This window comes from Passer montanus, unplaced genomic scaffold, assembly GCF_014805655.1.
Source record: "Passer montanus isolate IOZ18808 unplaced genomic scaffold, ASM1480565v1 scaffold105, whole genome shotgun sequence".
NCBI classification, from domain to species: domain Eukaryota; kingdom Metazoa; phylum Chordata; class Aves; order Passeriformes; family Passeridae; genus Passer; species Passer montanus.
Genome location: NW_024357059.1, coordinates 1097110 through 1113946, shown reverse-complemented (window position 1 = coordinate 1113946; position 16837 = coordinate 1097110). Strand labels below are relative to the sequence as shown.

Sequence of the window (16837 nt, the reverse complement as noted above, 5' to 3'; positions counted from 1 at the left end):
CCATGGGGGTCAGCAGGCAGGGCTTGGCAGCCCCTCCTACCCATCACCCCAGCCAGGAGCAAAGACCTGGGGTGGGCACTATAAGCAGCCCCAGCTGCACGCAGTTGGCAGCTCTCTGGGGTTGGGAATGGCACAGACCATCAGCCCATAGGCTGAGTCCCACTTTCCCTCCCACTCCTCTGTAAGGGAGCAGGGCAGTGACTCAAGTGGGGAATGAGGGCTGAGGCCACTGCTGAGGGCAGATCCTGGGGCTGGGGTGTCCTTAGCACTCCTGGAGGCTCTCTTCTTAGGCTGCTGGAATAGGGACCTCATTGAATGTGATGAGCAGATTACTCTGAGCAGCACACATTTGAGTGTACAGAGAAAGACGTAAGTTATGCTGGAACGTGCATGTGTGCTATTTAACATTTGAGAAATTTGTGAGGATTTCCTCTAATAATTACCATCAGCCTGTTCCTCTTCCTCCTCATATAATTAATTGTTAGACATGGGCTTCAAGGGCAGACTGCATTTCATGTCTGCCATGTGGGCCAGATGAGCCATACTGTGCATTGCAGCCAGTCAGCAGGAGGATGAAAGTCTGCTCAGAGCCCTATCTGTCCATTGCAAACACTTCTGGTTCAGCAATAGGTATTTCTTCATTGGGCATCATGCTCCAGGCCAATCTGAGATGCTAGTGATGGTGTTGTGCTGTGCTGGCTTGGCAAGGAAATGCTTGCAGAAAACCAATTCTAGCAGATATACTCTTATCTTGTGCAAATCACTCTCACTTTGTACTTCAGGGTTTAATCTGATTGTTTCAATCTCTTTCTAATTATGTAGGTTACCTAATTATGTAGCCCTGTTATGTAGGGCTAATTATTGCCCTTATATTGTATCCCTTTTCCCATGAGTTTCTTTAAAAAAAAAAAAGTTATTTACATGAAATACTAGGCATGTTTTATTCCTGGGTTATTTCTGCCATGGACCTACATGCAAAAGCTGCAGAGCTGATAGCCATGGGATCTCAGTGAAGTGAGGATTCTGCCTTGACTCTTCGCCATGTCTTCTCTCAAAAGTTTCACTGAGCAAAGATATATCTTAATATAATCACTTTTGAAATTATATCAGACATTAAAATGTGAAAAGAATTACTCAGATTTTGTTTTCTTAATATTTAATCATGTGATCCAAAAATATTTATGGCAATTTATTAAAACTGGGGAATGTAGTCAGGGCAAGAGAGAAGAGCTACCATGGCTTGCTCATGTATTTTCCTTTCTGCAATCTGCTCAAACTTCTGCCAGCACATAGTTTCGCAATGACCTTTTTTTTTTTTTTTCCCTAATACTTTTCGACTTCGGGTGGCACCCAGATACAGCTGCTGCAGATGATTACAAGGGCTGTGGAAACACTGGTTGCTGGGTGGAGTTTCCTCCACAGGCTACAAAAGCTTTGAGAGCCCTCTGCTCCTTTGCTCATAACTGTGCAGCCCTGCAAGGCAGTGTTCGTGAGGAGCAAGGTAGGATTTTGTAGTTCATTATTACTCTCTGTAGACCCAGCACTTTAGGAATTGTGTGCTGAATTTGTCAAGTGATCTGGTGTAAACTTTCTGTGGGTTGGACTTGCTGTCAGGGGAAAAAGACGGGTGCGGGCAGGAGAAATTCTTTCCATTCTGGAACATTTTACACAAGGGCTTGGGCAATTATTGCTTTTGTTTAATGCAATTAAATAAGGGGAATAAAAAATAGTTAAAACTTCAAAAGCAAACTTATTTGGAGTAGACCATTTCATATGCTTTCTCTTTGCCTTTTTAATAGGCTTCTGTAGAAATGTGTAGTAAAACCAGAGTTCCTAGGAAACTACTATGCTGTGTATGATGTTGATGCTTCAACTGATCAAATGATGTTGATACTTCAACATCAGTTTGCTGCACTATGACTGTAGAGGAGTCATTGTTCTGAAAGTGATGAAAATCAAATTAGAAATAAAATTTTAGAAATCAAGCCAATGTTTTAGAAACATAAGAGCAAAATCCTACTTTTCTGACTGAGAACTTGGCAAAGCCACATAAAAACTGTATCATCTGGGGTTCTTCCTGATAAATCTTTCTATAGACTTTTACAAGGATGAGACTGTTTTTCTCTCTGGTGTTTCCATATTCAGCAGACTTTCCACTGCAAAGTAAATTGCTATATTAGATCTTTTGCCTATTTTTCTGACTGGGTGACATGACTATAATTTACATCAAGATCTTGGTATTGAGCCTTTGAAAGTAACCAGGCATCTGACATGCTTCATTATATAATTAAATAAGTATAGATAAATGCTGTTATTTGACACAGACTGTAGTGTAAAAATCTAGTTTTATCTTTAAATAGTTTTATCTTTAAATATTTTTAATAAAGTATTTTCTCAAAATCTTAAAAATTTTTGATTGGGCCTGTTGAAGGGTACATCTTCAGGGGATTAAGAGCCAGACAGAGAGCAATACTGTGATGATTTTTGTGAAACAACAGTTCAGGTTTTCAGTCTGGATGTCTGTGTAATTTTTCAAACCCATTGCGATGTTGATCATTCCAACAGTTACTTCAGTCCTTTTCCCATTATATCAAAGTAGTGTTTGGACTGAATGTATCCCTCTTGGATCTAGGTACTGTTTATATGATCTCTGCATTTTAGAGTGTTAGGACAAAGTATTGGGCAAGACCTTGTCTCTATCAGGGGGCTGGCTGTCTTCCTAGATTCCAGCCTTTTATTTTTCTTATCAGTTGTAGTTTCTTCCAAAGCAGAAGAAGAGTTTTATATTAAGTTGTTTTTTTACCTTGCAAAGCTAATTCAAGCAGACTAAGATCTTCAGCTTCCCCCAAGGACTGTTGACTACTTTGACTTATATTAAAATTGCATTATTTCTATACTAGATGGAAATAGACGGATCTGCATGCCAGTGTCTTTATTTCAAAAGAAAAAAAAATACGGTTTTTAAGGCACAGACATTTTTTTCTTACTGTATTATTTAAGCCAGAAAAAACAAAGTTTTAGAGGATTAATAAACTAAATTTAGTGTAGTCTAGTAGCCTTCTTCTCCAGCCAGCCCCAAAGGCATGGAAACCTTTAGAGCTTGGTGTCAAGGGTGGGTGTGGGAATATGTAGAAGGAAGGGATGTGCTCTCCCTGAAAAGGGTTACTTTATCAGGCAAAACACACCTCAGATCTGCTGCTGGGAGACTGAATCTTGTTTCATAGTTTGGAGTGGTTCTCTGTGAATCAGTCAGCAGACATAGCAGGACATGCCAGCGTTGATGACTCAGTCTACCCAGTATGGAGACTTTTAAGTGTTTCCGTCCCACTGCATAAGGCCTTCATGTGTGCTGTTACAAAATGCAGCAGAATTTTGGGCACCATATGCTTCATCTGGCCCTGCTAACTTCTGTCAATAGAAGGGCACAGGAGTCACTCTGACAGCTTGAGAAAAGTGCAGGTTGCAATTGCGATGTGAGCATGCTTTTCTGATCCTGAATAAATAGCAGGTCATAAAAGTTGATCCTTCAATCTGACTGAATATTTTGCTCATGATTTATCAGTGAATCCCTACTCTAAATAACGTACAAATCAGATTTGAAATCAGTTTCAGCTTTTCTGGCAGCAATGGCAGAGCTAAATTCCTTCCTGAGAGAAGCAAACAAAGCAAGAGCTTTTTGGGAAAGAGGGCTCTTACCTTGGAGAGAGCTATTGGCAGGCTCTGTGATGTATTTGTCACTTTTTTGGCTGCTGAGTGCAGAAGCAAGCTTTACAGTGTTGTTGCGAGGGAAAGAAAGAGCTGGGCTGCAGCTGCACTCCTTGGTCCTCAATTTCTGTAGAGTCAAGGCTGGTCTCTGCCCTTCCTACAGGACAGAGGGTGTGTGTTAGCAGCATAATTAACGTATTTTTTCTATAATTGTATATATGATCTCTACTCCAAGACTACAGACAGAATTTTGTCTCTTAACACCAGTTTCAAAATCAGTCCTGTTTACTCAGCAACACTATCTATAGTTATTGCTTACACATATGCTTTAAAACCAAGTCTTCCCTGGAACTTGCTGAGGAAGAGTGCTTTTAAAAAAAAATCCTGTTTGAATAACTTTATTTGATAAACCATTTATTTCTTCTTTCTATTTCTTCACTATTTCAGCTAACAAACAGAATATTCCCCTTACCAAAAAAGAAGTTGTTTTTAAGCAACCCATTCATTATTTTTGAGTACTTAATGTTATATCACCTCTTATTTTTTCCTTTTCTGCATAGTGACTTTTGGGAAACCTTTCTTTCTGAGTGGTGAAAAGCAAAACTTACTTTTATTTCCTCTTCTTAAATTGGTAATGATTTTTTATTATTATGTAGAATTTGTAGAAAATGTGTAAGAGAAAGCAATGTAAAGCAATGTAGAACTATCCAGATTTACTCGTCTTCCTTAGAAAATGTCTAGTCAAAGAAATTACATGAAGGTATATTATCAAAGGAATTTCTTTTTTCCTAACATAATACACAAGAACTCCAACATCAGTAAATGATGAGACAAGACCCCTTGTTTACCAGTGAATTTCAGAATGATCAAATTAAATGGGCATAGATGAAAATTAACTAATTGGTTTCCAGTAACTTCCCTTTGTAAGTAAATGCTAATGCTAATGTAAGCACATGCATAGTTCTTCTGCTGTTCTTATCTAAAACTTTTGAAAGTAGCTAAGAGTGTAGGGGTGAGCAAGCAGCTGTGGAGCATCACATCACTCATGAAACACCAAAGTTACTTGCCTCCAATAGCACAGGCCAGTTACCCTGTGGCAATTAACCACAACATGTTGTGATGCTAGAGAAGTGGTTTTGAGGGTGGAAAATCTTGAGTTGCTGAAAATGGTGAAAAATTGTTTGTAACTTGATGCATCTCTTCCCAGAAGCTCTATCAACATGGCTATGGTATCAGAATTTCTGAAGCAAGCATGGTTCATTGACAACCAGGAGCAGGAATGTATTGTAAGTATTATCAGCTTTTGAGAGCACCATGCTTATTTTCTTGTAGTCTTGTAAACAAGTGGTTTAAAGGCTTCTAAACATCTTTCATACATGCAAATTGAAGGAAAACAGTCGCAAAACTCTAGCAGATTAGAAATGGAACCTAATTTTATTGTGGTGTGTAATTTAATGTAAACGTATAACCTAGGAAGTTAGCTACAAGATGAAAAATTGCTCTTTTTTGCACCTATCAGTCTAGTTATCAATTCCTTGGCAGAACTAGTTCGTGTGAATTAAGCGGTAACTCCCAGTGGCCAGTCACTGATTCCCTCAGGTCGGCTTCTTTAATGTAGTAATCTGAAGCTGAGTTTTGTGAATGTGTATGAACATGTCCGGATAAAGTATGTGAAAAAACCAGGGACTCTTTGGCTGAGGTATAGGAAGCCATGAGTTGGAGCCCAGGAATGTAAAGGAGGAAGTAAAGTCACTAGTATTTATCCTAGCTTTCATATCATATGTCACGCTCATGGTGGAACAAGCCACAGCATGTAATAAAAAACCTCAGACGATGAGTTATACATTAGAAGGAGGGTTATGGTTGTGAGGAGTCAGGAGTTACTGTGACTCCTGACTGTGCTAGGATGATATGGAGAATCTTTGTGATAATGAGGTGAAGCTACTGAAATGGAAGCAAAGGTAAAGCAGTACCCTGTGAAATGACAGAAGTTCCCCAAAAAACTTACCATTTGAAAACAAAATTATATGGGGGAAATTTCAGCAAGCAAAAGTTTTCTGCTCTTGTAGATTTTGTAATTTTGACTCCACAACATTTTGTGCATAAACCTTTGGCTCCACCATCCTATTCCCTTTCCATTCCCAGGGTCCTGAGACATTTTTGGCTATGGTGTTTACAGAGACTTTTATATTGCTGGCAGATAAGTTTGGCATGGAAACCAGCGTACAAAGGTCGGCCTGCAAGATTGAGAAACAGGCAGTGGGACAGTCACATTCCTTTGTTGACTTAGCACACAAGACACAATGATCTCTTGAAAACTATGCTAGAGACTTAAGATGCAGAAATTTAAGTATCTCTATGCTAGAGATTTAAGTGTGCAATCTGTCAGCTGTCTTACAACTCTTAGTGAGACAATTGTGTAGGGAGATGAACATTTAATTATCCAATGCTAGAAGTGTACAAAATTCAATACAAACTGTTGTATGTAAAGTATGTATTCATAAAACCTTGAACTTTTTTCGGGATATTTTATTTTAATGGCAAAGGATTAAAAAATTTGAAATACTAATTTTTGAAACAAGAGAGACTATTGAGGATTGTGAATCACCTAGCTAAACTAGTGGTGTCTTGTGATAAGATATTTTTCTTGTTTCTGTTTTAAATTTTATTTTTTATTTTCCCTCCGCAGAAGAGCTCAAAAGGTATCCGTGGAGTGCAGTCATACCCAAATTTTGATCCATCAGCTGATGTTGCTGCTTTAGACAGGGCTATTACTGTAAAAGGTAAAAGGAGTAATTATTTAACTTTCTACACTGGGACTCTACCTTCGAAAAGTTTGAGAATAGCACTGAATAATATATGAGAGCAAGAGGCAGTAGCAAGTGGGAGAGGTGCCTCTACTTTTAAAAGCTTGGCAATACATTCAATTATGCCACTTGATGAAGAATCTCAACTCTTTGACAGCCTGATGTATTATGGTTTCAGACCTTATGCTATATTGAAGTTCTTGAATATGTTGAAGGAAGGGTTGAAAAAATGGAATTTCTAGGGAAGGAAATAATATTGCAACATACCATACTAATAATTTTTGGCTTGATTTCCATAGCATTCCTGCAAGAGGCAGTGATTATACTGATAATATATTGTATGCTTCTGTTGCATATCTCTCTTTTAATGAAAATCACATTTGGCACTTTGTCTGCGCTTCCAAAGGTTTTCCAGTTTGACTTACCGAGATTAAAGGAGAATGTCATCTATTTTTTTTTTTTTAGTGTGGGTTTCTGTTTGTTTGGAGTTTTTTAGGATTTTTTCAGGTTAGTGGAAGATCTACACTCAGAATATTCTAAGACTTTTTTAATGAAATTTCTGTGTCCTAGATGGATCTATTTATTTGGTGTCTTAGCTGTACAACTAATCTTGTGAGTTTGTAGACAATAACAACTTTTCCTTTGGTTAAATTTGAGCTTATCAAAAAATAAAAATATGAAATAAAGTAGATCATAATTTAAAAAACTGGCTTAATGATGTATATCTTTTGAATATATTGGAATTTTGTTTGTTTATTCATAGGTGTGGATGAAGCCACCATTATTGACATCTTGACAAAGAGAACAAATGCTCAGCGACAGCAGATCAAAGCTGCCTATCAGCAGGCTAAAGGAAAGGTAAAGTATGTTCAAACCAAGCTTAATTTTCACTCAGAATATCAAAGTTTCTCCTGGCTCAAATAGTATAGATGAGTAAAGATAGAATACCGAGTAGTATAGGAGAGTTGTAGAACCATAACACTCTACCCCAAGGGCTATAGGGAGGGCTTCTAGTGATTTTACATTTTTGGATAGGCAGCAGAATAAACCAGATTTAAATTTTTTTTCACCCCACTTAAATTTAGGTCAAATTAGAATATAACCTTTATCTTCAGAACTTGTGGTTTTGTTTAGGATGATATTACATATGTTCACTTCAAACTTCATGCAGTAAATGATGAATTCAAATGTTACACAAATAAGCAACTCAGTCATAATTGTAAGAGTAATATGACATTATCTTCTCTTGAAGAACGAGCAGCCTCTTTTGAGTCTTCTTCTGATGCTGTAAATGTTTCAATGTAGCTGAACTGCAATGTGTGAAAGCACTCGAGAATACTTTCTGAAAAACCTTGCCTGACACTTTAATTAATGTAAAGTGTCAAATGTGACAAACCTGAAACTTGAAGTAGGGCTTCATAATTCTTTCTATTAGAGGTAGGAATGATGTACACTTAGATTGATCAGAGGTCAGACTAATTTTTGGACTGCAGCTGAAGAGCAACTACACTTCCACCATTCATTAACTTGGTGTGTTTCTTATTCTTCCTGAAACAGAGCCTAGAAGAGGCTTTGAAAAAAGCTCTGAAAAGCCATCTAGAAGATGTCGTTGTGGCTTTGCTGAAAACTCCAGCTCAATTTGATGCCGATGAATTAAGAGCCTCTATGAAGGTAAGGCAAAATCTTCAGAGAAAAATTTTCCTAAAGAACATCTGTACTTATCAAGGCCTGTAAGTAACACTGGACATAGATTTCAAGGCTTGTGCATTATCTTTATTTTAACTTTGTTTTGTTAAATAAATTTGTATTGGCAACTCAGTTTATGAGAACAAGACCCAGTAATCCCTGCTGAATTTCAGAGTTGAAGGAGATTATTTTGAGAGAATGAACTCTTTCTTGCCTTCTGAAAACTGGTTGCTAATGGGAGCCATAGCACATACATTAATGTTTACATAGGAGAAAGAAAAAAAAAAAAAGGAAGGAGGTATTTTTTCTTCATAGATTTTACATTTGTATCTTTTATGTGTACTGTTTGATCCTTCTAGCATTTCTTTTTGGCACCAGTGTATTTAATGTGAGAAAAATTGAATTCCAAAAGAGCTGAAATTAGATAATAGGGAAGCCCAACTTTTAAAATTTTTATTTCTCTTTCCATGTGGTGTCTTCAAAGCCAAGCCAATGATTTTCATCTTATTTCTGTTAAGAATTTTAAGTTTGTTCTATTGAATAACATCTCTAAAACTTCAATCGCTTTTGTCAGGGGCTTGGAACTGATGAAGATACCTTAATTGAGATTCTGGCCTCAAGAACCAACCAAGAGATCAGAGAAGCCAGCAGATACTACAAGGAAGGTAATTCAGAACAAGAAAGAAGTATTAAGAAGTAAGAAAGAAATTATACCGTTGTATAACCCTAGAGCAGACATTAGATTCACAACATCTCTTAGTATGAGGAGGTGAGAGCAAAATAGGAGGCAAATGAAGCTTCACAAAAATTTGACAGGGTTGCTGTGAGAGAGATCACAGTGACTTTTGCTGACCTGTTGATCCCAATAGTGAAGGAAAAGGTACATCACTACTGCTGGGATTGTGGATGTCTCATGGAATGAGACACATTGAGATGTTTTCTTGGATGAGTGCAAAGACAAGCTACTTTTCTTCCCCTGTAACTAAACCTTGGCTGACATTTTAAGAAAAAGCATAGGCTTGGAAAAAAAAAATCTTACTGAGTTAGCAACACAGATGTGTTAGCAGTAGGAACACCAGTGAACTGCAAGGGGAAGTTACTTGAAGATATTACTACAGTGTAATATGGTGTCTCTTATTTGTTGAGTTTACTGTATTGCCTAATTAAATCCTGTTTTCTTTGATGATGAGGTAACTTAGCCAAGACATTTCTTCTTAGATGCCTATATTAAAAGCTTGATTTTTTGGGACAGTTTTGTGTTGAGTTCTATACTGATAAGAGCAGCCAGAAGTAAGAAGGAAAAAGAAAAAGGCTCAAAACAAGGTTGGTGTATTTTACAAGCAGAAACCCAAGATAATGCTACCCACAAGACCTTGGAGAAGGACATTTTTCAGCACATTTTAGGTTTAATCTCCAATCTCCAGCACATCTCAGGATTTAAAGTATATGTTACAAATAAACTCCTTTACTTGAAACCAAATGAAAAGAAAACCATATTGCTAGTGGGCATTTTTAAGTGGGAAATTAAGAGAATACTGAAAAAGATCGTAGAGTCGTTTGACTGGACCTTTAAAGATGATGTAGTCAACTTAGTTGATAACTTCAAAACAAACTATTTGATTGCAGTGCTGAAGAGAGATCTGACACAAGACATCATCTCTGACACATCTGGAGACTTTCAAAAGGCTTTGGTTGCTCTAGCCAAGGTATGCTATGCTTAAGCATTTTGAGTGACAATATCTATAATCAAAAATCAATGTTCTCAAGACTACTTTAGAGACAAACGCAATAAATAAAGATTTATGAAATATTTATTTCTTTGCATTGCCTTTTAAAACTTTCAAATCCTAGACCATTAGAAACTGTTCTTAAACAAAATATAATGAGATTTTATCTAAAACACCTTTTAAAAACTTTATTGTAAAACAATATTTCTTTTTAATCAATTATGCTTTTAAAATTTTTTTTGTGCTATCTTTAAGCACTAGAAAAAGGAACAGTTATAATGTCATGTCAATTGACTAGTAAAAGAATAAATGTTTAAAATTAGAGAAATAAACTTTTTTTCTTTCCTGTTAATGAATGTTTCTAGTAGTTAGATAATGGGATAAGGGCAGGGAATTAACAAGTGGACAAAGTGTTTCGCAAATTTGCATTGAAAAATAGGTAAGTTCAAACACTGGACCTTCCCAATTAAAATACCCTTTTAAAGTTAATAAATATTTGATTTTTGAGTGTACATATATGAACCTTGCACTTGCACATAGGATGATTTTTTGATACATCCATGTGCATGGTTTGGACTTCCAGTTACAAATTTCAAATGAACTTGAAAGGAGTCTGTTGAATGATCATGAGGGAGCAGGTCACAGGTTTGAAGCCTGTAGTTTCATGTCAAGAAACAAATACTTCCTATGCATTTTTAGGTAGGAATTAAGAAATAAGTCACTGATGGCTGTCGAAGTATGTTCTCTGATTACAAATACAACAGTTTTATTCACAGAATGATTCACATAACTGCACCTATTTCCAGTTATGTATTGGGTTATGTTTGAGAGTGGTGCTGCAGAACTCTCAAATGTTGAGCTTTAATGAACTGAATGACTGTGAATACCAGTGAAATTTCATTTATCTCTTTATGTAGGCTGACCGATGTGAAAACCCTCATGTGAATGATGAACTTGCTGACAATGATGCCAGGGTAAGATCATAATTGGCATTTTGCAGAGCTGCTTCTTCTGACTTACTTGAGATTCTTCTGTTTGTCTGAATCCTGTGCATTGCAGACCTAACAGAGATTTCAATGTCATACAGCAATCATTTCCGAGGAGGTAGTATTTTACAAAGTTCATGTAAGTTAGTTATATGAAGGAAATTAGATCTTCACCCTAACATCTAGCTTCAGAAACATTTCTGCAGGGCCTCGTCTAGTTCATGAAATGCATGAAGACCATCTGAAGTACAAGTCAACAAGGGGAGGAATCAGACCCAGTCTTGCTTCTGTTTATAAAAGAGTTCTTGAATTAAGGAAAAGGGATGTGCTTATCTATATTCAGAATCAGCTACCATACCCTGATCATTGTGAACTCTGCAGTAGGTTAGATATTGGCATTGCTTTTTAGTGATGAACCTTTCAAGATTATTGATAAACCTTACAGTCATTTTCTCAATAATTCTAAAGTAAGCATCTGATATTTTTGTTTCTTCCAGCATTAGTGGGACTACATTTGCTTTGATAAAACTTAGCAGTCCTTGCTGAGTTTTCACCAACAAAATGCTAGATCACAGTTACAATTTAAGTTTACATGACTTCAAATTGATTTTTCAAAAAAAACTCAGCAAAGAAAAAGCCATTGAGAAATAGTGCTTTAATTCCTGTTACATAAGGAGTTTAGTTCTGTCATCAGCCCTGGATGACAAAGTTCAAAAGTTCAGTACTGTTTATTTTTATGCAGAGTGTTAAATCTTCATGCTGTGTGGAGATCTTTTATTATTACTCTTAGAGAGGTTTGAGGAGGTGAGGAAAATGGAGGAGACTGATTTGGTTTTTACTTTCCTGGAAGTAAAAGTCACTCCTGGAAAGATGAGGAAGTACTTAGTGCATAGGTTTCTCCTGCATATTGCACCAATTAGTTGCAAAAATAATTTAGTCAGTCTTATGAAATCCTACCAGTCCTGAGGCTTTCATGCAGACTGCTATCATGACAAATGAAAAATAACTTCATTCAAGAATGTAGTGTACCCAGGAAGGCTAGATGATGATGATAAAATGTCTGAAAATATGTTTTCTAGCTGCATAGTGTTCCCTAGGTGCTATTAAGACATAAGTGAAGTACGATTTGACAGAGCTGGAGTTAGTCTGAGGTAGAGTTTTGATCTGGATCGTGTTAAGGGATAGTGTTCATTACTAACAAGCAATGGCCCTCAAAATACAGTATTCCTGTTTGAATTTTGCTATTCCGATATTGACCTTGTATCCTTCTTTTCTTTATGACAGGCCTTGTATGAAGCAGGAGAGAAAAGGAAAGGAACAGATATTGGTGTGTTTGTAACTATTCTTACTACAAGAAGCCACCCCCATCTTCGAAGGGGTAAGTTGAACAAAGCCTCATGCTTCTCTGGGGTGATTTTTGAACATCGTCTGGTCATGAATTCAGAGAAGATATAGATCATCAAGACATTGCTCTAGTTGGAAATATGCCTGCTGACTAAGGGTGTGGTTGGCAGCCTAGCTGTTCTTTCAGTAGTAGAGATGAGCAATATCATTTAGGCTACTGACAAAACTGGACTCTCAGCTGGGTTGTGATCACAATGCCAAGCAATGAGAGCTCCCCAAAGTGGTCTTGCTTCTTAGCCAGTTTGCTCTAGACAGGGGGTTGTCACTCTGTGTCGCAGGCTCTGTGATCAGTTGGCCACCTCTACTCCAACCATTGGGAAGTGAACTCTTCCGTCCTACCCAAGTCCCATTCCGTATGCTGACTCCATCTGCAGTAACTGATGTGCAGTAACACTGCTCTTTACTCTATGCTGTCTGAAGAAAGTGAGAAAAATGGCCCACAAAAAGTCCTCTGCTGCAGCAGTGAGGACAGAATACATCAGAGAGAGTGCAGGGAGAATACTGTTCTTTCCCATTGTTAAGTCTTTCAGAAGTACACCAAATACAGCAAGCACGACATGAACAAGGTACTGGATTTGGAGCTGAAAGGTGATATTGAGAATTGCCTCACTGCCCTTGGTAAGTGGTTTTGCATATTGAAACCTACTGTATGTTCTGACTAACTTAACCTTTTATTTCTGCCATAATTGCTCAGATCAGAAACTGTTCTGTACTTACCCTGCTTCATTGAGAAGCTTGCTAAATAAAAACTTAGAAAGTCTAATCTAGTTGTGGCGATTTAACTGACACACCTAAAATCAGTTAAGTTGATGAATAAGTAGAAATACCTCTCCTAATATTTGGAAAAGTCTTCTAAGGGGAACAGATGAGTTGCCAGCATAGGAAGACCTTTATAAGAAACCAATATGCCAAAAAAAGCTGCCAAAACAGGTATAGTTTGTATCAAAAATCCAATAGTTTTAAACCCATCTTCAACCAAAACCACTCTTCTCTGAGTTTCATGTTGCAAGAATACTTATAATATCGGTTATTAAAAACAAAAAAATTCCTTCAGTGGTTTTGTTCAAGAAAATGTTCATATAATGTTAGTGACTGTTGTTCATGAACAGTAAGGTAATGAAGGGACTCCCTCTCCCCAGTGGATCAGGGGTGTAATTGGAAATCAGGCACTCCTCCTATTCTTAGCTTTTATATCACATTCAAACACACTTTGGATAAAAGAATAATTTTCATCAGATTACTCTTAATATCAAAATTGAACTGTAACTTGGTTTACAGAATATCAAATTATAACCTCCAGCTCTGCTATGGAAGGCATTAATGTTTTTACATTTTTCTTCTTGGGAATTGCAACACCTTCATTAATTTTAGGGCAGTAAACTAGGAAGAAATGTGTTGTTTTTATGGTAATTATTCTCCCCTGACTGAATTGCTTTCTGAACAAATAGAGGAATGATTCTTCTTGTCCTCATACATTATGAAGAAAGGCAGCAAAGAAGTACATAAATAGGATATGTGGGTAGGAAAAATGAAAGGGTTTTGAAAGCGTTTTATTATACTTTTATTACATGGATAGCAGAAGTGACCTTGTCTCATTGCTTCATTACAGTAAAGTGTGCCACAAGCAAGCCAGCTTTCTTTGCAGAAAAACTCCATTTGGCGATGAAGGTAATCTAAATAAAGATCCCTCTTTGTAAACATGAGGTGCTTTATAAGCTGAAAATAAAGTTAGCTAGAGGTCTCTAGGCCCTCTGTGTGCTAGAAGACTGCAGAGGGAAATTCAAAGTATTTCTCTCACTCCTTTTATTCCTTCCTTTGAAACCTGAGACTTTCTGTTGGAGGAGTTGTCTGTTTGCTGTAATATGCTCAGGAGGGCATCTGTCCATCTGCATATATCTTTTACTGTTACAGGGACAGGAAGCAGACTGGAACCCTTCTTATGAAACAATTATAGTAAAAAGTCAAAAGGAGAGCAATTACAGATCTTAGCAGGAACCTTGTGGAAGGTTAATCTATAATGAGATTTCCATGATCCTTCTGGCAGGTTTGGAACCCATGTTAGTGGTGCAGCTGGTGATCATGGAACTGTCTAGTATGCAGATATTGTCATAACTCCTGTGACTTAGTTAGGAGCAGTATGGGAAAAATTGAGTGAAACATTATGAAAATGCAGATTACTGCACTATTAAAAGAGTAATTTAAAAAGGCAGTAAAAGTCTAGGCTGTCTCTAATGTCAAGCAAGCACAGTGAAGAAGATGTCTGTTTTTAGGAAACAGCTGGAAGAAATGTTTAAAAATGTTAAAAAACCCTAAAAACAACAGGGTGGAGGTAGCCTGTCAGAAGTGATTGTGCTCATAGGGCAGATATGAGACCTCCCTGTTGCAAGACATACTAAAGGAAAAGGAAAGGGGTATGTTCATCTATAAAGTCTGATGGATTAACATACAGAACTTGACCAAAGGTATTTCAGTGACAAGAGTAGCATAATTCTTTTTCTCCTCCTTTTTCTCCCCCTTTCTTCTTTTTTTCTTTTAACAGGGTGCTGGGACCCGGCACAAAGACCTCATCAGAATCATGGTTTCACGTCATGAAGTGGACATGAACGAGATCAAAGGCTATTACAAGAGTCTGTATGGCATCTCCCTCCGCCAGGCCATTATGGTAGGTTTTCTCCCAAGTGACACGTGAAACACAAAGCAACCAGGTGATTTTTGACATCCAGTAAAGATCTGTTAACTTTTCTGCTCCTCAGTCACCAGTTCATCTTGCATAGCTCATTGTAGATGAGTACCTTATGTTTCCAATGGCGCACAGGCTAGGAGAACTAATTCCTTTCCAGGTCAAAGTTGTTGAAAGAGCTATAGAAATAGTAGTTGTCTCAGGATATCCCCTTACAGTCAAATCCAAGAGCTGAAAGGAGAGTACAATATCCCCAAATTGTTGTGCTTAAGCAGTGCCTTGGCAGGAGAGTGGAGATGATTGCCATGACAACTCTAAAGGAGGTATTTGATACAACTGGATATTGGCTTTTAATGTTTGGGGTACTCCAGCAAGTGAATTTTTAATTTTATTAACATGTATTTGGCCTGTTTTCCCTATGACCTAAGTAAATGAGTTAAGCTAACAAAAATATTTTGTTAAAAGGGACTGACCACCCAATGTTCTTTCCAGAAAATTCAAGTGGTGAGGAACTTGAAGAAAGCTAAATTGGCAAAGCATCTTTGTGGAGAGTAGTAGATATTACAAAAAAAAAAAGTTTTGATTGGAATAGAAACATACTTCCTGCATGCATGAAAATGCCTTTTGGATTTTTATTGATGTCTGCTACTTTTTCAGTTAGGTCACTTTTAATCTTCCCTTAAGCATGTGTGTTACCTGTAATTTGTTATGTAATTACACCGCCTCATCATGCTTCAAAGTGGTGATTGCATCCAAATGTCTTGATGTATAGCTTGGCTACACTAAACAATTCGTATACCTCTGAAAACGAGATTAAAATTAGAGAAAACAAGAAGTGCATGTAACAATTACACTGTGTACTTAATGCATATTATCCATTTTTACCAAGCTGAATAAGCAATCCCATGGTAAGCAGAGTATCAGTATACTGTTAGCCTTTGTTTGAGATGCTCCTAGACACAATGTGTATACACAGTGTTTTAATATTAATGAACATTAGACACCACTGATCAAGAAAGACAGTTTCACTTTATTTAGAGTAAAACCTTAAGCTCCTGGGTAGGTAAAACTCTTCTGTGCTTCTCTTCGTCACTTATGCCACTAGACCTCCCAACATTTTTACTAGCCTTGTCTTCCTGAGCTCCACTCTGGAAATGCATGCATTTAATTCTAGATCATACAGATAACTTCAGTGATGGTGCTTGGTTCCAGCTCGGTCTGTGGCCAACTTTTGTTTTATCAAGGGATTAATTTATGTAGATGGAGCACTGATACTTGATCAATGTATATTGAATGTTAATTAAAAATTATTTTACTTGAGACCATTATTCTAACATTTTTTGGGTTTTTATGCTTAAATTTACAGGATGAACTCAAAGGGGATTATGAAACCATCATGGTGGCTTTATGTGGAAGTGATAACTAAGTTTCATGTTCCTGAAATGCACACAAGCCCAGTTGCTGAAAATCTTTATATTTGCATGTCTATATTAAACACAGTCTTTACACACAGAGATTTCTGTGGAATGGCACTTAGTGTATACATGTTATGTTAAAAACCTGTAACCCAGAATATTTTTTTCAATACCCTTGCTCTGGACAGCTTCATTATTTCTGGTTGCCATTATTTATCCTAAATGAAAGAATGCCCCCAAGTTTCTAGTCATGTGATTAATTATGAAAATGGTAAAGTTTTCATCTATGCTAAGCAAATAAACTTTTAAAAATAAAATTCAGCCATGTGTAACTTTGTATATCCTTTGTTGCTATTCTGCATTTAATTTCAAGTTGTGTAAGTGCAGTGTATTTGAGGGGGCAAATCAGTAGCATCGTAATCAAAAA

At 37.1% G+C, this 16837-nt stretch overlaps 1 protein-coding gene across 2 annotated transcripts; it reads left to right on the top strand.

Annotated features, from left to right (window-relative positions):
* Nucleotides 1-215: 215 nt before the first annotated feature.
* On the top strand, nucleotides 216-16731 carry ANXA1 (annexin A1). Of its 2 annotated transcripts, none has more exons than XM_039719420.1 (14): nucleotides 216-369; nucleotides 1355-1501; nucleotides 4916-4991; nucleotides 6395-6488; nucleotides 7276-7370; nucleotides 8070-8183; nucleotides 8773-8863; nucleotides 9825-9904; nucleotides 10843-10899; nucleotides 12196-12289; nucleotides 12838-12933; nucleotides 13925-13983; nucleotides 14855-14977; nucleotides 16362-16731. In XM_039719420.1, the coding sequence occupies exons 3-14, from the start codon at nucleotides 4926-4928 to the stop codon at nucleotides 16419-16421; spliced, it is 1029 nt and encodes a 342-aa protein (XP_039575354.1). In that variant the 5' UTR covers nucleotides 216-369; nucleotides 1355-1501; nucleotides 4916-4925; the 3' UTR covers nucleotides 16422-16731. The 2 variants fall into 2 exon arrangements, with proteins under 2 accessions (XP_039575354.1, XP_039575346.1); XM_039719412.1 differs by having other exon boundaries at nucleotides 4913-4991.
* Nucleotides 16732-16837: the final 106 nt, after the last annotated feature.